Source organism: Humulus lupulus, chromosome 7, assembly GCF_963169125.1.
Source record: "Humulus lupulus chromosome 7, drHumLupu1.1, whole genome shotgun sequence".
In the NCBI taxonomy this organism is placed as follows: Eukaryota; Viridiplantae; Streptophyta; class Magnoliopsida; order Rosales; family Cannabaceae; genus Humulus; species Humulus lupulus.
This window is the reverse complement of record NC_084799.1, coordinates 156820969-156841841: the sequence shown is the minus strand read 5'-3', so window position 1 is coordinate 156841841 and position 20873 is coordinate 156820969. Positions and strand designations below refer to the sequence as shown.

General features: G+C 40.8%; 1 protein-coding gene across 1 annotated transcript; it reads right to left on the bottom strand.

The window, feature by feature from the left end:
• Positions 1–1428: 1428 nt before the first annotated feature.
• LOC133792316 (uncharacterized) lies at positions 1429–4888 on the bottom strand. Its single transcript, XM_062230221.1, has 3 exons — positions 2803–4888; positions 2491–2621; positions 1429–2337 (listed from the first exon to the last, which is right to left on the bottom strand). Exons 1-3 carry the CDS (start codon positions 4886–4888, stop codon positions 1429–1431), a joined length of 3126 nt encoding a protein of 1041 aa, XP_062086205.1.
• Between the last annotated feature and the right edge of the window lie 15985 nt (positions 4889–20873).

The following is a 20873-nucleotide window of genomic DNA, read 5'->3' as shown; positions in this document are numbered from 1 at the left end:
CTTGAATTTTTTTTTTTTTCTGAAAACTTAAAGTGGCCGTGACTTGAGCTTATTGGTGGCTGCGGCCACTACTCTCGGTTCTCCAGGTCACGACCTGGAATAGGGCTGGCCGCGGCCACTTTTTTTTAAAATTTTTTATTAATTTTTTTAAATGTTCAAAATTAAAATTAAAACTAAGTTCAATAGAATAAAATAAAAAAATAAAAAAAAAATTAAAATAAAATACATAGAATTTAGCTAAGTTTAACGTTGCTAGCTCGACGTATAACCTTTTCATACCTCATCAATATATTCCGGATCGAAGAGGTGAATCACAGTAGCTTGTTCCTCCTCGAAAGACTCATAATAATGCTTCAATCTTTGGCCATTTACCTTGAGTATTTTTCCCGTTGGTTGACTTTAAATTTCTACCGCTCCATGAGGATAGTGATGTACCACTATGAATGGTCCAACCCATCGGGACTTCAACTTACCTGGAAATAGTTTGAGGCGAGAATGATACAATAATACTTTTTGTCCTGCATCAAATGTTTTCTGAATAATTATATTTCGATCATGAAAGGCTTTGGTCTTTTCTTTGTAAATCTTAGAGCTTTCATAAGCATCATTACGAATTTCCTCCAGCTCTTGTAATTGTAGCATTCTTTGCTGGCCTGCATTGTCCATCTCCATGTTACACTTTTTCACAGCCCACCAAGTTTTATGCTCCAATTCAACCGATAAATGACAAGGTTTTCCATACACCAACCGATACGTAGACATACCAAGAGGTGTCTTATAAGCTGTGCGATACGCCCAAAGAGCATCATCTAATCTTATACTCCAATCCTTTCTATTTGGATTCACTGTCTTTTCAAGAATAGACTTGACTTCTCTATTCGATACCTCGACTTGGCCATTTGCTTGTGGATGGTAAGCAGTGGTTACCTTATGAGTCACTTGATAACGCCGAAATAAGGTTTCAATCATTTTATTGCAAAAGTGAGTACCCCGATCACTAATTATTTCCCTTTGTGTACCAAATCTCACAAAAATATTCGATCGAATGAACTCAACCACTGTTTTAGAATTATCCGCTTTAGTTGCTTTTGCTTCCACCCACTTAGACACGTAATCAACCGCTAATAGAATATACTCAAAATCGAATGATGATGGAAACGGTCCCATAAAATCAATGCCCCATACATCAAAAATCTCAATAATAAGTATTGGAGTTTGGGGCATTTGATCCCTAGAAGTAATATTACCAACTCACTGACAATGGTCACATGCCTTACAATATGCATATGAATCTCTAAAGATGGTAGGCCAGTAGAAACCACTGTCAAATACTTTATGGTTTGTTCTTTTTGGTCCAAAATGACCTCCACAAGCATGAGAATGTGAGAAAGCAAGAATAGATTGAAATTTAGAATCGGGAACACACCTTCAAATGACTTGATCAGCGCAATGTTTCCATAAATAAGGCTCATCCCAAATATAAAACTTAGCATCATGCTTAATCTTGTTCTTTTGAGCTTGTGTAAGGTCTCCTGGTAACTCTTTAGTGGCTAAATAATTAACAATATCAACAAACCATGGAATAACTTCTTTAAGAGCTAGGAGCTGCTCATCAGGAAATTTTTCATTTAATTGCAAATTATCTTCATCCCGAATAAGTCTACTTAAATGATCAGCCACCAAATTTTCTGATCCTCTCTTATCTTTTATTTCAAGATCAAATTCTTGCAGAAGTAAAATCCACCAAATAAGTCTGGGCTTCGCTTCTTTCTTAGCTAGTAAATATTTAAGAGTTGCATGGTCAATGTAAACAATAACTTTAGTTCCAATCAAATAAGACCAAAAAATTTCTAGAGAAAAGATAACCGCTAAAAACTCTTTCTCGGTAGTAGAGTAATTTAACTGAGCATCATTAAGAGTTCGAGAGGCATAGTATATAACATCAGGCACTTTACCAACTCTTTGCCCAAGAACCGCTCCTATTGGATAATCACTAGCGTCACACATTATTTCAAAGGGAAAATCCCAGTTTGGTGGCTGAATAATAGGTGTTGATGTTAAGGATTCCTTTAATTTATTGAATGCAAACAAACATTTATCATTAAATTCAAATGCCACATCCTTTTGAAGAAGATTGCATAAAGGAGAAGCAATCTTTGAGAAATCCTTTATAAACTGCCTATAGAAGCCTGCATGACCAAGAAAGGATCTTATTTCTTTCACACTTGACAATGGTGGAATTGCACGAATGAGATCAATTTTTGCCTTGCCCACTCCAATCCCTTTTTCTGAAATAACATGCCCCAAAACAATACCTTGCTGCACCATAAAGTGACACTTCTCCCAATTCAATACAAGATTAGTGTCAATACATCATTTAATAACTAAAGTTAAATTGTGGAGGCACTTATCAAAAGAATCACCATAGACACTGAAATCATCCATAAACACTTCTATGATGTTTTCTATGTAATCTGAGAAAATACTAACCATACATCGTTGAAAAGTAGCGGGAGCATTACACAACCGAAATGGCATTCTACGAAAAGCAAATGTGCCAAATGGGCATGTAAATGCGGTCTTCTCTTGGTCTTCAGGAGCAATAACAATCTGATTGTAACCTGAATAACCATCAAGAAAACAATAATAAGTATGTCCCGCTAATCTTTCAAGCATTTGATCGATGAATGGCAAAGGGAAGTGGTCTTTCCTAGTTGCAATGTTCAACTTTCTATAATCAATACAAACTCTCCACCTTGTTTGGACTCTTGTAGGTACCAACTCATACTCATCATTCTTTACCACAGTGATGCCTGATCACACCCACTTGAACGACTTGAACTGGACTCACCCACTTGCTATCTGAAATAGGGTAAATCACACCCACACTTAAAAGCTTCAGTATCTCCTTCTTAACTACCTCCATCATAGGTTGATTTAACCTTCTTTGAGCTTCTCTAGAAGGCTTGGATCCATCTTCAAGGAGAATATGGTGCATACACATAGTTGTGCTTATTCCCTTGATATCTGCTATGGTCCACCCTATGGTCGTTTTATATTCCCAAAGTACCCTTATTAAACGATCCTCTTGTACTTGGGTAAGTTTTGTGGTGATAATAACTGGTAATGTCTCTTTCTCACCCAAGTAGACATATTTGAGATGCTTTGGTAGTGGTTTTAATTCAAGCTTGGGTGGTGATTTAACAGATGGTTGAAGTTGCTCATGAGAAATAGGCAACTTTAAGAACGACACCGCTTTAGAAACCTCTCCACCACTATTAAGTGCAGCCACTGTCTCCTTTACTTCAGTAGTGACAAAATCTTCTTTCATATCTATTGGTTCCCTCAAAACAATATCTAACCCATCATCTCCATGTGAATCCAGAATTCTTTGTGATAAAGAATCTAGAATATCGATTGAAGAAAATGAATGAACATCACTTGGATACCGCATAGCCTCAAAAATATTAAATCGAATCACCTCACCATCAAATTCCATGGTCAAAGTTCCCTTATGAACATCTATCTTAGTTCTAGCTGTCTTTAAGAATGGCCTTCCCAATAATACTGGTGTAGAACACGAAATTGAGTCATCTTCCATATCAAGAATGTAAAAGTCTGCCAGAAAAACCAATTCATTAACTTTAACCAATACATCCTCTACTACTCCCCTTGGATAGGCATTAGAACGATCCGCTAATTGTATGATCACCCCCGTTTCTTCTAGTGGTCCCAAATTCAAAGAGGCATAAATAGAGTACGACATTACATTCATTGAAGCACCCAAATCTAACATACATCTTTCAATTCTTTTATTTCCAATAGTGCAAGGAATAGTGAAAATGTCAGGATCCTTACACTTTGGTGGAAGTTTCTTTTGAAGAACCGCCGAAACATTTTGCCCCACACTCACCTTTTCATTCCCTTTTAACTTCCTCTTATTGGTGCATAAATCCTTTAAAAACTTTGCATATCGAGGTACTTGTTTAATAACATCAAGTAAGGGAATATTTACCTCAACCTTGCAAAAAGTCTCCAATATTTCCTGTTCAGCTTCATCCTTCTTGGTCTTTCTCAAACGACTAGGAAATGGAGGAGTAGTGACATAAGGGGAAATAGTGGGTTTAAGGTTGGGTGATGTGGTTGGGGTTTCATCGTTGTCTTGTTGGGAAGATTGGGTAGGAGGTAATGATGCATCATTTGAATTTGATGGAATAGTGGGTGGATCATAGGTCTTGCCATCTCGTAGTGTGATGGCATTAGCATTTTCCCTTGGGTTTCGTACAGGCTGTGAAGGTAATTTTCTTTGATTCTGTGGTTCATTTTGACTTAATGAAGTGGCAATTTGACCCATAGAATTCTCTAAATTTTTCAGGGACACATGAGCGCCTTGAAGAAGTGCTTGAGTTTGCATATTGGAGGCTATTAACTGTTTTAGCATATCTGCCATTGAAGGGTCTTGAGCTTGTGAGGTAATAGATTGTTGAGGCTGAGGTGTATAAGTTTGTTGTTGCCTTTGTTGATAAGGAAATCTTGGTGGTCTAGTTGGTACAGTTTGTTGTTGATTCCCATATCGAAGATTAGGATGCTCCTTCCATCCTTCATTATAAGTTATAGCATAAGGGTCATACCTTTGCCTAGGTTGCCCTGGGAATCCCCCCATTGCATTTACATGCTCATTGATATCCTCTTGAAGTGTGAGACATGCATCAGTAGAATGCCCCACCAACTGACATATGCCACAAGGTCTCACTTGATGACCTAAAGCCATTTGTTGAACCATACTAGTTAATTGCGCCAGTTGCTGTTCTACTTTAGAGTTTGTCTCATTTAATCCCTTAACTGAAACTTCTTGAAGAACTCCAAACTGTTGAGAATTAGCTGCCATATTAGAAATTCAGCTCCTAGCTGCAGCAGGAGTCTTGTCCACCAGTGCTCCCCCACTTGCTGCATCAATGATGCTCCTATCCAATGGAAATACTCCTTCATAAAATTATTGGATTAGGATTTGTTCACTTATTTGGTGGTGGGGGAAGCTAGCACATAGCCTCTTTAATCTCTCCCAATACTCATATAATGACTCCCAGTCTGTTGGCGAATGCCACAGATTTCCTTCCTTATTCTACCAACCTTAGATGCGGGGAAGTAACGCTCCAAGAACAATGTCTTCATTTCATTCCAGGTATTAACAGTTCTAGGAGGAAGGTAATAGAGCCATTCCTTTGCACCATCCTTCAAAGAAAATGGAAATGCTCTTAATTTAATCTGCTCTTCCGTTACTAAAGCTGGTTTCATACTAGAACAGACTATGTGAAATTCAGTCAGATGCTTATTTGGGTCCTCTCCTGGTAGCCCATGCAAAGATGGTAATAAATGTATGAGGCCCGATTTGAGTTCAAAGTTAACGTCCAATGCCGGATATTGAATACACAGAGGTTGATGGTGTAACGACCCAAAAATTACTAATAAGGTATAAGGGCCTTGATTAGTGTGCCGGGAGGGCATAACTGGAGGTTAAGAGAATTAATGGTAAGAAAGTATGAATATCGTTACTGGATAAGCAAGCGGGCCCTGTTTGGCTGGTAAGGGCTTAATCGTTATTTTGGCCCGTTAGGGCATAAATGTGATTGTGTGTGATAAATTGTTGAGACCACATTATTATGTGGATAGGTAGATATATATATGTATATATGTGCGTGTTTGTAGCTTTTGGCATGAGGCGATCCTAGAGAGCAAGTAGCAAGAAAGTCACAACGGGGTTTAATAGTTGACTTTGGATAAGTCAGGGGTATTATAGGCATCAGACAGTTATTTAGACTATCGGGTTATGAAAATAAATATATGGAGATGTATTTGAGGTTAGGAAGTCTAGGCAGGAATATTGGGGAATTCTACCATTTTGCCTTCGGGGACGTTTCTGGCACCCCGAGCCTCAAGATTGACTTAACGTGATAAAGGATAGACTTAGTTAAAACAGAATCTGGTGGAAAAAGAAGATTAGACCGACTCTTTTTCTCTCTCAAGGAAACTAGGAAAAACACAAGGAAAACAGAGGAAATTTGGAGGATTTGGGCTGGGATCTCAGAGGGTTTCAGTGGGGATTTAAAAGCTTAGCTCAAGGATTATCCAAGGAACATTTAATCAAAGCCAAGGTGAGAATCAAACTGTTTTCTTGAGGTTAGAAACTCTGAGTTTTTCTGAGTAGTAAGATAATTGTAATTTTGATGTTTAAGGTTGAATTGAAGCTAGAAACTTGGGAACTAGCTGGGATTCTGCTTAGAGAAGGGGTTCAGCTGAAGAGGTAAACTTTAATTTATGATTTAGAAGCTTAAATTTGAGTTTTGTATGGTTGGTTTTATTGTTTGAAGTTCTTGAGTTTCAGAGATTGAAACATGAATTGCAATGAGTTTTAGGATGGGTTTCCTGTTGAATTATGCTGTTAAAGTTGTCTTAAAAAAGTTGGGAATGATTGATATTGAAATAGGGAGCTTTGGGATGATTTTGGGTAAGGTTTAGAGGTTGGAAATAGTGGAAATTCTGGGCTGGAATGAAAGGGCCGCGGCTCTGTTCTAGAGCGCTGCGGCCTTAGGATGAAGATGAGCCAGGAGGGCTCGACTAAGGGTGAGCGCCGCGGCGCCTAAGGCAAGGGCCGCGGTGCGTGTCTTCTTCCAGGGGTGGCCTTGGTTCTATTTTAGGGTAGGGCTGCGGCTAGGCTTCAGGGGCCGCAGCCCTTAGGTGTGTACTTGAACATTTGGGGTTTTTCAGCTCAGGAATCTAGCCTGAGTGCTCGGGAACGAATTCCCCACCGTGCTTGGTGGAATTTGATGTCTCGAAAGTTAGTGTTATACTCGGCGATCTTTATTTGAATATTAATGGAATCCATTATCTTGGTTGTGACTTGGTGATAAGCTAGGGCTCGGGGAACGGATCGTGCTCGGGGGTCGTCCTTCTTAATTAAAGCATTTGGAATTAAGGTAAGAAAACTGCACCTATGTAGGTGGATAGGATGGGACTAAGTGTTCCCTATATTTGATTATGTTGCTATGTGAATATGTTGGGACTAAGAGTTCCCTATAATTATATGAATGTCATGGGGTGGTATTATGGCACTGAGACATGTGATAAGCGGCCTAAGGGTGCCGAAATCAATACTTGCGGACATGGCGTGGCTCGGACACTGGTATCTGAGGACAGCTTATTAATAACTGAGCTCGGTTAAGCTGGCCGAAGTCAGTGAGTATGTCACTGGGCTTGGCCTAAGCGAGCCAAAGACAGTGAATTAAACAGAGGGTGCGGCCTGCGGGCATTAACCCTAGTTATTGCTTGACATAGGCTCTACTGTTGATTATGGTGTATGACTTGATGAGTATCTAAAGTTGAATTATTGGTTATTGACCAGTGTGCTGCCTTGAGTGTATTTTATGATTTGCTGGTAACTAATTAATGCCTTGTAATTATTTGGATTATGCTCAACAAACTGTTTAGCTACTATTACTGTTATGTTATGATGTTATGTTTTCTTGCTGGGCCTCGGCTCACGGGTGCTACGTGGTGCAGGTAATGCTAGTTGGCCATGGGTTGGAGAGCTCTGGGGGCGAGGTGTACATTGTCAGCTACTCGGCCACCACGGTCAAGGGATTGTACAGGGACGAGAACCTAAATCGTAAATTTTTCCATTAGAGTGGCTTGGTTATCTATTTGTTAGCAAGAATTTTGTATTTACATTATTTAAACCCTGTTTTGGGATCCCATGTATCAAACATGTATTTTAGTAAAATTCAATCGTTTATAACCAAAATTCTTTTTAACCTAACTTGTTTATGTCATTAGTTATACATTTTGATTCAAATGACTTGATTAGCAAGTCTTGCACTATTTCAAACACACAGTGTAACGGTCTTGGTTATCCAGGGCGTTACAGATGGTCTAGATTCGGCGCTGCCAACTCTTTCAACGTCCTTTCTTGCGCCATCTGAAACTTAACTGATGTTTCCGAGTCAGAATCGTCGTTAGATGGTAATGGTATTTGTACTGGATTGACTCTCTTTGAAGGTTGAAAGAGTGGATTGTCAGTGATAGTCCTTGAAGAGCGGGACGACGATGTCTCAAGATAATTTTTTATGGCTTGTAGTCTTTCTTGAGTATCGTTGTCAGACATATACACCTACAATCAAAAAAATCAAACTAGTGAGTATGTAGTTAATTAAATCGAATAATAAAAATGACTTACAATATTCCCCGGCAACAGTGCCAAAAATTTGATGCGCGTCGTATGCCGTATCAAATTTAAATATATATTTTTTATTATTAACTTACACCAGCTACTTCAGTATAGCGGTAAATAAGGGTCGAACCCACGAGGGCTATGATCAAATATTATTCAAAATAATAGTAGATTGAAATTAAAAAGGGGTTTTAGTTTTAATAGCTGAAAACATAAAATGAAATAAATATCAATGATTGACTAACTAAGGATATAACGATATTAAAGAAATAGTCAAGAATTACTCTCCACCTTCAACAATAAATCTATCAACAATGATGAATAATATTCCCCATTCCCAATTAAACTATTAACCCCACAGATAACACTTAAGCAGCCAATTATCCCAGTTTCCCTAATATAATTAATTAAAGCTAAGCGCTCTTAATTAACCCTTTTTACCCAGCAATAAACCCATTAAGCATGCAATCTATTTAACCTAGTAAAAGCATTACACTTTGTGGAAACAGGTTAATCTAGGCAAAAAATTCATTAAGCATGCAATTCATTTAACCTAGGTTCTATTTATCATCACAATTAAAATACCCATCGCAATACCTTAATTGCAATTTATCACTTTACTTAGAATCCTAAACTATTAGGTGAATAGAAATCCTAAGATGATAGTAGAACAATGCAAAACCTTAATTAGTGGCCATCTAAACAAGATTTTACAAGATCCATGACATTCAAATAGAAAAATAGAAGCAATTTAATATAAGGGAATAAAAGGAATAAAATTCATCAATGCATTCAAGATCTCATGTCTAAGGTTTTGAAATAACCCTAAACTATAAAGAAAACTACTCCATAATCATATTGATATTCATAAACATAAATATTCAATGAAAATAAAAGAGTTTTGAGAAGAAAAAAAAACTAGCTTGAAGAATATAGATGATGATGTTTTTTTCCTCCTCCTCTGCTGCTCTAGCCTCTAAAAATTGCAATCCCAAAGTTATCATATAAGTTAACCCTAATCCCTTTTATAGCCCCTTAAAAATTTTATTTAAAAATTAATTTTTAAAGAAAAATTCATCGCACGGCTGCGGCCAGTGATTCTTGATGGCCGCGGCCACGGGTCATATTCTGGGCCATGTTCGCGCAGTGGCCGCGACCAGGAGATCATGATTGCCGCAGCCAATACTCCCTGTCTCCCAGGCCGTGGCTAGTAAATGCTGGTGGGCGCGGCCACTGGTCATTTTCTGCTCATATTTTTTTCTTCATAATCTCCAACTTAGGCTCAATCCTAGGGTTTAGGGACTTTGAAAACACTTCAATCTCGTTCAAAACTTCATTTTCTCAAGTCCTATCATTGCACCTTCATTTTTAACCACAAAATTGTATAAAATTCATCAATAATACCTTATAAAATATTTTATGACTTAAAAATAAAAAAACTCGGAAAACAAAGCTAAGAACACCTAAAAACACTTTAAAGGAACATTATTTAAATGTGAAAGGATAAAATATATAATATCCAAAATACCCTTATCATTTGGGTTGAATTTTAAGGCTTGGACTCGAGAGAAGCGATGGAAAAATGGTGGAATTTCAGGGTTTGGGGCCTCGGGTCGCGGCCCTATTCTTTAGGCGTCGCGGCCTGCGTGCTTGAAAAGGCTGGGGTGCCTCTATTTGACTAGGCACGCCACGACCTAGGGGTGAAAGTTGCGGCCCGTGTACTCCAGCAGGGTGGGCCTGGCCTCTGTTTAAGAGGTGGGACGTAGACATTTAGGGCATGTCGCATCCCTAAATGGGAAATTAAGGAAAACAAAGGTTTTAGGCTCGAGTAGGCTTGGGGATTCAACCTAAGTGCTTAGGATGAATTACTACCCGGATGAGTAGAATTCGAGGTCCCGGATGCTAGCATTTGTTTCCAAAAAATTTATTTGAATTAGGGATTAATAATTATCCATGGTTATTTGTGACTAGGATTGTCGTTAAGGCTCAAGACTGAGGATCATGCTCGGGACCGCTCTTTATTTATTGCTCGGGATTCAAGGTAAGAAAACTGCACCCATGTGGTTGTGAACGGGACTGAGTTTCCCTATAATTGAACGTATGTATTCTATGATTACATGGTTGTTATGCATTATATGAAAGTATGGCCAAAGGGTGTCGGGGCTGATGATAAGCGTACTGAACGTAGCTCAACTTAAGCGAGCCAGGGTCAGCTAGATAAATAGATAGAGGACTCGGCCTAAGGGTAGCGATACCTAAACAGTTGTATTACTGATTGAGATGTATGCTTGAAAATACTTGTTTACCGTTGTTTAGCTTAATGCTTGTACTTTGCTGAATAATTGAATTAGTTGGATTAAAGTTGATTGAATGCTACTGCTACTATATGTGTTTGTTGTTTATGGTTTCCTTGTTGATCATTGGCTCACGGGTACTACGTTTTGCAGGTAAAGGCAAAGGGAAACTGGACCAACCATGAGTTAGAGAGCTTTGGGGGTGGAGTGTACATTGTCAGCTCCTCAATCGCCACAGCCGAGGAAAGTTTTAGGGACAGAGCTCTAAATTGTATTTTTCCATTAGACTGGCTTTTGTTGTATGAGTTTTTAAGAGTTGTGTTTACCACATAAACCTTGTTTTTTTTTGGATCCCATGTAGCAAACATTTGTTTTAATAAAATTAATCATTTATGATCAAAATCTTTTAACCCTAACCTATTAGTTGACTTTAGAATCACATTTATGTTCAAATGACTTGATTAGCAAGTCTTGCCCTATTTTAAAATACATAGTTTAACAATCTTGGTTATCGAGGGCATTACAACTTGGTATCAGAGAGGTCTAGGTTTAAGAGTTCCTGAAGACTGGCTAGGCATGTACACTCACTGCTAAAGAAAAGCTCGACTCACGGTTTGGTAACCATATATGTGATTATATGCTTGAATGTTGAAATGAAATATAAATGCTTTATTTGTATGATTAATAGGCAGCATGAGATATACTGATAGGGCCTGGCCCTTGACTACTATTGGGAATATGTTAAGGCATGCTTAGTAGCATTGCTATTGCATGTGAACAAATGTTTAAATGCTTGTTTGCATCTTGACTGCATATTGTTGGTTGAGTTTCAATATTGGACCATGGAAAGAATGTTAACCTATCATCATTGCCTGACTACCGAGTCATTGATCGCAGATAAACTTGGATAGATATGTGTCCAAGGTGATCAATACGACTAGCCGTGTAACGCCCTACTTCCTTAGAGCCGTTACAAAGTGAGTTTTTAAGACAAAACAGTGTGCAATGAACTCGCTAACCGAGGTTTTGAAACAAAAGTGTGACTAATTAAAAGTTAAGGCTGTAATCTTTGAAAATGCGTCGTTTCATTAAAACTTCTATTATTAAACAATTGGGATCCCAAAATAAGGTTTGAAAACTAATTACATCTTGAAATAAGGTTACAGTTGAGAAATCATAAAGTCATAGATTATTACAGCCATTTTCGAATAAACCCCCAACCAAAGCAGTCGGGCAGGCCAAACATGTACGCGTCGCTTCACGCTCTCCGTACTCATGGTTGGTTGACTCAGTCCTTGCTTCTACCTGCCACACGGAGCACCCGTGAGCCGAAGCCCAGCAAGAAAACCCAAATAATACATAACATATGCAATTCATATAGCTGGCATAATTCACTGATAAATAGGAAAACCATCATAATAAACAAGCACGGCCATGCCGCCCCAGAGGCCTTACCAAAGCCTGGGGTTTCGGTTCTCACCGCGAGGATAACTCATGTATCCCTTGGGTCCCACCCTGAATATAAGCATCCCATGTGCTGTGTGTTCCTTTCGGCCCCACGGCCGTACCCAGCCTACGCCGCACTCGGCCCTTGCCGTTCATTTCATTATAATCACACATATAGTACATTCGAATAATCATTCACACACATCATGATTCATTTAAGGTTAAACATATGCACATAATACAATATGGGGCCATGCCCTGCAATCACACAATGGGGCCATGCCCTAATCTCGGGTGTTACGGTTTTCTTACCTGTATTCCGAGCCTCCTGATGCACTAAAGCCGCGAGCACGGTCTTCTAGCACGAGCCTCACCAATAACCTAGTTACAACACACAAGAAACATCCCTCAATACTAATCAACCCAAAACCATTTCTCGGGACCAATCCCGCACTCTCGGAACCTCTATTTCCCTAAAACGATACATCGGAACCATCCCCTGAGTCCCCGGGCAAAAGCCCTAAAAACCAGAATTTTTGCCTGCCAAAATGGCCTAGGGCTGCGGAACTCCCCTCAAGGGTTGCGGCGCCCAGCAGCCTGACCTCCTCCTGATGCAACCTCGCGCCGCAGCGCCCAAGAACAGGGTCGCGGCGCTCATACGCGAACCCAGATTTTCTGGGTTTTCCCATGCGTTTTTCCCGAGCTTCAACCTCTCCAAATCACCCCAAACAAATACCTCAACCCCAAAATCAAATCAAAACCTCATATAAACCATCTAACAACCTATAAACACTAGATTCAAGCTCAAAACACAAACATATCCAACAATCCACCCTTAGATTGTAAAAATCAGCAACTTCAAACTCAAACTTTAAAAAACTTAACTCAAGCTTTAAGTTTCACAATTCTAAACATAATCAAACTTAAATATGCATAAATCCTTACCTTAAGTAGAGAATCCCATCCTAAGCTCCCTTGATCCATCTCCTAAGTCTCCAAATTTCAGCTCCTTCACTTCTCTTCTTCTTCTTCTTCGTCTCATTGCCCTAACTTTCCTTCTCTTTAGCTTTTCTTCTATTTATTTTTAGCAAAACCAATCAATGACCAAGCCCCAAACCGTGTACCCCATATAACCCAGCTTCCATAAATCAAATTCCCAGCCAAATGACCATTTTACCCCTCCTTGCCTATCCTTTCCCAACTAAACCTCAAGGGCACTTAAGTCCTTTTACTTCTATTTCATTTCTACCATTTTCTACCTAGAACTTGTTACTCTCAGCAGTAACTAATGGTTACCCAGGTTACTAAATCTCCAATAACCATTACCCGCTAAATCTCAACTTAGCCATAAAATTCCCGAGGTACCCCTGGGCTCCTCCCGAGCCGGGTATAGAAATCCCATTGCGACTCTTGAGTTAACTAGCTCTCTAGGACCGTCTCGGCACGTGCATCACAATAATAACACCGCACTCACGTGGTACAATTCACAAAATACAATTATCACATATATGCCCTCAGCGGGCTAAAATTACCAATTTACCCCTATCAAGCAAACGGGGTCCACATGCGTAATTATTTCACCTAACATGCATACTAACCACGTAGTCATGCATCTCAATGTTCAATTAGTCATATAACATGCTTTAAATCATAACCATGCATTAAACTCATAAAATCACACATAATTTCCATTATGCCCTCCAGGCACACTAATCAAGGCCCTTAAGCCTTATTAGCGATTTTGGGTCGTTACAACTATCCCCTCCTCATAAAAATTTCGTCCTCGAAATTTATCCAAACCCATCAGTCAGTAACCCGCAACTTTGACCATAATTTCCAAGGCCCACCGCCTTTACTTTACTTTTCAATGACCCTCTCACAAGAGTAACAATCTTGCCCCTCAAGATCTTGTCCAATAGCCATGCTCTCGATAGCCCCTTGTTAACCCTGCAACCCTGCCGAAGCCCAGGGTCTGCCTAGATTACAATGACCAATTCATTGTCTTATTCCTGATTCCAGAGATACTCAAAAGTCATCACCTCTACTAGGTGGGATCAACTTGTAGGCCCCGCTGGCCTAACCCTTAGTACAACTTCAGCTTACGCTGAATTAAGAGTCAGAACTCTCCCTTCTTTCTCTGAACACCTTACAGATCCTCGTCTGTTACCACGCAGAGATGCAACTCTTTCTTCCCGGAACTTTATTTCCTCATAACTTAGCAATTTACCAGCTCTTTATTCTTTCAAATAGGCAAACACTCCTGCCTTAAGAAGTTTCGACGACCTTCTTGGCTTTCTCTCTGAACTAAAGCCAAACTGTAGTATTCATTATCTTTTGTCTCTTACCATGTCCTATGTCGTGTTACTTTAACAAGACGCCAGCAACTGCCACCACGACTAACTTACCAGGGATTACACTTCCCTTAATACCCCAAGTATTCGCCTACTCAGCACTCAATTCTTTAAGATATCCGATAAACTTTTAGACTGCCACCCCACTTGCAATCAACTGGTAGTTCCAGGTTCCCACTCTGTTCTTTTCGTTCTCTAAATCCATTCCAATCATTTACAATATTATAGGGTCTCAATTAAATGTCATCGATGTTCTATCCCGAAACCAGTTCACTTGCCCCAACAACACTAACTCAAACAACTGAATTAAAACTTTTCATGTCCAACCACCTTACTTAAGGTCTATTGTGGTCTATCCCCACGATGCACCACCACATCACCTAACCCCTCAGGGTCCAAAGGAAAACACTAGGTTCTGTCACCCGCTCGACCCTCCCGGTACAACGTACCCTAGGAGGTGGAATGATATCCATTCAGAATTCTCATTCACGAACCAAATCTAATTGGATCCTTCATCCATTCTTGGTATCCTAACTTGTACCACCTTAGCAGGGTTCTTCCCTGCTTCAACCAAAGCCGACGCTTCGGATTCCATAGCTCAGTGACACCCACCAGCTAACCATACCTGCCAATGTTACGCTAATTCTCAGTCGTTGCCTTGTATCCTCCATTACAATCTGTGGCGTTATTCCTTGACTTACACATGCCCCTCAGTTAGGAGTCCCGCCTCCAATTATATCTCCCCTCTTTCAATCGAGGATTTCAAACACTGATCATCCTTCTATTACTTTTCACCACATCTGTGTCTCAACGTTAACCTTTCTTACTAATACCCAAGACTTAAGTACCTTATGCCATGCACAACAGTCGACTTAACGTTCTAAGAGTATCAACCATGATCCATTCAGTCGCCTCCTGCAAGGTTCAACCCATCCTCGCGTCAATTATTCTTGGGCGTGCCCAATCGTGATGCACTCCCACATTTCCATACCCTCATCATAGATCAGGTCCTTTATGTAATCACTCTTTACTTAACCATAACACACACATAATCCGGCCTCACTAGGTATCAATCAACTCTTACCTTATCCTCTGAATTTCTTTCTGATGTGACACCACTCAGTCCGTCTAACCTCAAGTTTTACTGTTCTCCTCGTCTCTGATGTAGTTGTCCCCGGAGATGCTTGTGCAATAGATGACGCGCTTACCAGTCTTGTTATGCCTTCAATTCTTCAGACGTTCTTCATTAGCTTCTTTGCGGCTTCAGATCAATTCTTCTCTTACCTGTCCTTTCTTCTTGTAGCTCTAATCTGAGAACTCCTGACGACACCCATCTAACACTCCGTAGAACCTTACCTGAGACTCTGCCTTCTGGGTACAAATGTCTTCAGCATAATAATCAGTTGCTCACCATTTCCATCTGGGAGTAATCCACATGCACTGCTCGTGAGCTTGAAGGGGACTTGTCCATACCGTTCATGCATTCTCTGCCTAAAGAACTTACCTGTGCTGTTGTAGCTTGAACCATTCTAGAATCTTTGTTACCAACTCCTCACACCCTACCCGGTGCAAACTAGACAATTCCCCGAAATGTCTCTATCCTCGGTTTCCAACCGGTAATAACCAGGTCATAGATCAACTCTTGGAGACATCGTCCTATCTTGTATCCAACATTGTACTTTTCGTTCTAACCCGACGATGCTAACAATCCCCGCAGTATAACACTCTGGCTACCCCAAGGTTGAATTCCCTCGTTGCTTCAATAGATTTTCTGTCAGCCAAAACCGTCTTTTACAACATTCCTTAAACCAATCCTATCTGTAGTCCGACCTTGAAGTACCCCCGAATCTCTCTTTACATACCCACATAGCTTTCCCACTGGTCAGCTCTGCTCCACTCAGTCTCATTCACATACTCCAGATGATATCCTCTACAATCCATCTGCCAGAGTTTCAAATTTCTTCTTAATAAGTATTACTATCATCAGCCTCCCGAATAGCACCTTTGAGGCAACCTCTCTATGTCCATCTCCCTCTCGGAACATTCTCAACACCGTGCCCTTCCAGTTCGTTACATGCCCAAAGCATAAGCTCGTCAGTTAAATACTCATCCTTGAGGACTCAGCCTCGAACTTGTAATGTATCGACGCATTCCAGTTCTCTGTTTCCCTCACCATGGGAAATCCATCCTAACATCTCAAGTCATTCTACGCAGAAGTCACGCCCCCACCTGACCTCCTCCCAGGTGGCATCCTTTCCCTTATGCATACACAATAACCTCCATAGTTCCTGTCACCAACTTGATAACTACCTCTTCCATCAGGCTTCTTTCCAATCTCAAATCAGGTGCCCAAGCACTGTCTGGGGTCCTTCTACCTCAAAATTGAGAATCTGACCTCGCTGCGTTCTATCAACACGAGTACCATCTTATCGGCCAGACCTTTTCCCCTTTCTGGCAAAACCAGAAGCCAAAGAACTATCCGGGGTTCTATCAACTTGACTATCACAATTCTCTCTTTACTAACTCCGTCAAAGGAAACACTGCCCTTGCGGCTCTAGCACTCATGCTCTATACCTCAACCATCAGTTCCTCGAACAATATGGCCCTCTCCGCCATCCACATGCAGACGATAAGTCCTTACATCAGAGCGGCCCAAATGCCCTGGACTATCCCCGAGTTCCATCCTTAAACGGGTCGCCACCATTTACGGATACATCCGTCAGTATAAATTCCCAAAATGAATTATCCAATTCACCAAACCCATTGCTCTACACTGTTGTTACTTTATCAGTCCAAACTGAACTTATAAGTCCACCAGTCTCCACAGTTCAAATCACGTCTTTATAACCTCTAACAATTCATCATCTAGGTTCTTCCCAACCCATTAAGCCAGTACCTCAGCCTGAGTACCCCTTTCCAGGCATCTCCCTGCCTCAACATTTAACACAACCCTCTAATCAGGATCTCTCATCCTCTTAACCAGGGTGGAATTAACTCTGCTCATCTATTGATAAATTCCTTGTCAACTCAAACTCTCATCAAAACCCGAGGTTAACACCCTTTAAGCCTTTCATTTAATGCCCCTTTCTGTCCATACCTCACAGTAAACCATCACTGGTAACCTTACTGTTAAAACATCTAAATCAGCCATCTCCCCAGAGAATCCGCTGTTCTTCTATCCCATCTCAACTAACAAACTGCACAGCTTACTCACACACTAGTGACCCCTTTGCTGCTGCTTTCAGGGATAACTAGAGATCTCAACTCCAACTTATATCTAGAATCCCCCTCTCAACACAATATCGGGTCCCCAAACCCTTCTAGGAACAAACAACTCGAGTTCATCTGTCAAAACTGACCAACTCCTGAACTCTGTGGTTCATACCCTGAACCAACCCACAACTAGATCCAAATATCCACCAATAAAATGCACCCACAAGCATATACTAGGTCAAATCCACAATGATATACATTTAGCTACCAAATTTTATCATCACCAAGCATACCCAAATCTCAACATGCTTCAGACAAGCAAATATACGGATATAACAAACGAATTCAATTCAGACAATCAGCCACATAAACTCAATATGTAAACCATTATGCCAATATTCATCCATATGCATAATAATATTATTCAGCATGCATCAATCCCAACATGCAATAATCAAGGGCCCAGCCCAACAGCATCTCATGCATATGTCATTTCATTCATCATGCTCCAAATAGATAAGCAGGCAAGCAGGGCATTCAAACATACATTCAGACATGTTAATCAATCATACCAACCAACCCTGAGTCGAGCTTGTCACTGACAACGAGCGTACATGTTCGGTCGATCTCTAGAACCAATAAACCTTGGCTCGCTCTGATACCAAGTTGTAACGCCCTACTTCCTTAGAGCCGTTACAAAGTGAGTTTTTAAGACAAAACAGTGTGCAATGAACTCGCTAACCGAGGTTTTGAAGCAAAAGTGTGACTAATTAAAAGTTAAGGCTGTAATCTTTGAAAATGCGTCGTTTCATTAAAACTTCTATTATTAAACAATTGGGATCCCAAAATAAGGTTTGAAAACTAATTACATCTTGAAATAAGGTTACAGTTGAGAAATCATAAAGTCATAGATTATTACAGCCATTTTCGAATAAACCCCCAACCAAAGCAGTCGGGCAAGCCAAACATGTACGCGTCGCTTCACGCTCTCCGTACTCATGGTTGGTTGACTCAGTCCTTGCTTCTACCTGCCACACGGAGCACCCGTGAGCCGAAGCCCAGCAAGAAAACCCAAATAATACATAACATATGCAATTCATATACCTGGCATAATTCACTGATAAATAGGAAAACCATCATAATAAACAAGCACGGCCATGCCGCCCCAGAGGCCTTACCAAAGCCTGGGGTTTCGGTTCTCACCGCGAGGATAACCCATGTATCCCTTGGGTCCCACCCTGAATATAAGCATCCCATGTGCTGTGTGTTCCTTTCGGCCCCACGGCCGTACCCGGCCTACGCCGCACTCGGCCCTTGCCGTTCATTTCATTATAATCACACATAAATTACATTCGAATAATCATTCACACACATCATGATTCATTTAAGGTTAAACATATGCCCATAATACAATATGGGGCCATGCCCTGCAATCACACAGTGGGGCCATGCCCTAATCTCGGGTGTTACGATTTTCTTACCTGTATTCCGAGCCTCCTGATGCACTAAAGCCGCGAGCACGGTCTTCTAGCACGAGCCTCACCAATAACCTTGTCACAACACACAAGAAACATCCCTCAATACTAATCAACCCAAAACCACTTCTCGGGACCAATCCCGCACTCTCGGAACCTCTATTTCCCTAAAACGATACATCGGAACCATCCCCTGAGTCCCCGGGCAAAAGCCCTAAAAACCAGAATTTTTGCCTGCCAAAATGGCCTAGGGCCGCGGCACTCCCCTCAAGGGCCGCGGTGCCCAGCAGCCTGACATCCTCCTGATGCAACCTCGCACCGCGGCGCCCAAGAACAGGGCCGCGACGCTCATACGCGAACCCAGATTTTCTGGGTTTTCCCATGCGTTTTTCCCGAGCTTCAACCTCTCCAAATCACCCCAAAAAAATACCTCAACCCCAAAATCAAATCAAAACCTCATATAAACCATCTAACAACCCATAAACACTAGATTCAAGCTCAAAACACAAACATATCCAACAATCCACCCTTAGATTGTAAAAATCAGCAACTTCAAACTCAAACTTTAAAAAACTTAACTCAAGCTTTAAGTTTCACAATTCTAAACATAATCAAACTTAAATATGCATAAATCCTTACCTTAAGTAGAGAATCCCATCCTAAGCTCCCTTGATTCATCTCCTAAGTCTCCAAATTTCAGCTCCTTCACTTCTCTTCTTCTTCTTCTTCTTCTCATTGCCCTAACTTTCCTTCTCTTTAGCTTTTCTTCTCTTTATTTTTAGCAAAACCAATCAATGACCAAGCCCCAAACCGTGTACCCCATATAACCCAGCTGCCATAAATCAAATTCCCAGCCAAATGACCATTTTACCCCTCCTTGCCTATCATTTCCCAACTAAACCTCAAGGGCACTTAAGTCCTTTTACTTCTATTTCATTTCTACCATTTTCTACCTAGAACTTGTTACTCTCAGCAGTAACTAATGGTTACCCAGGTTACTAAATCTCCAATAACCATTACCCGCTAAATCTCAACTTAGCCATAAAATTCCCGAGGTACCCCTGGGCTCCTCCCGAGCCGGGTATAGAAATCCCATTGCGACTCTTGAGTTAACTAGCTCTCTAGGACCGTCTCGGGACGTGCATCACAATAATAACACCACACTCACGTGGTACAATTCACAAAATATAATTATCACATATATGCCCTCAGCGGGCTAAAATTACCAATTTACCCCTATCAAGCAAACGGGGTCCACATGCGTAATTATTTCACCTAACATGCATACTAACCACGTAGTCATGCATCTCAGTGTTCAATTAGTCATATAACATGCTTTAAATCATAACCATGCATTAAACTCATAAAATCACACATAATTTCCATTATGCCCTCCAGGCACACTAATCAAGGCCCTTAAGCCTTATTAGCGATTTTGGGTCGTTACAAGCCGGCACAGGAGTTAAGTCTAGAGATGATGAGCAGGGTCAGAACCCTCCGCCAGTCCCTGAGAACTGACAGTAGATACTTACTGATATGCAAGCCAAGCTACAGAGTCAGGAAGAGCATATTCATCTTTTGAGACAGCAGGTTCCGTCAAGGAGTGCTGCGCCTATTGTGCCACCTGTTGTGCCACCAGCTGTATAGCCACCTGAGGTTGGGAACAGGAGGGAGTTGCTTCATGAATGATTCAGGAGACAACATCCTCCAATCTTTGAAGGAGGTCCAGATCCACTGAAGGCTGAATAGTGGATGAGTATGAACACCTCCATCCTGGACTTTATGATGGCGGAAGGTAATGACAGGGTGGCCTGTGCCACCTATATGCTTAAAGAGGATGCCCATATTTGGTGGGAGGTGGCATCACAGA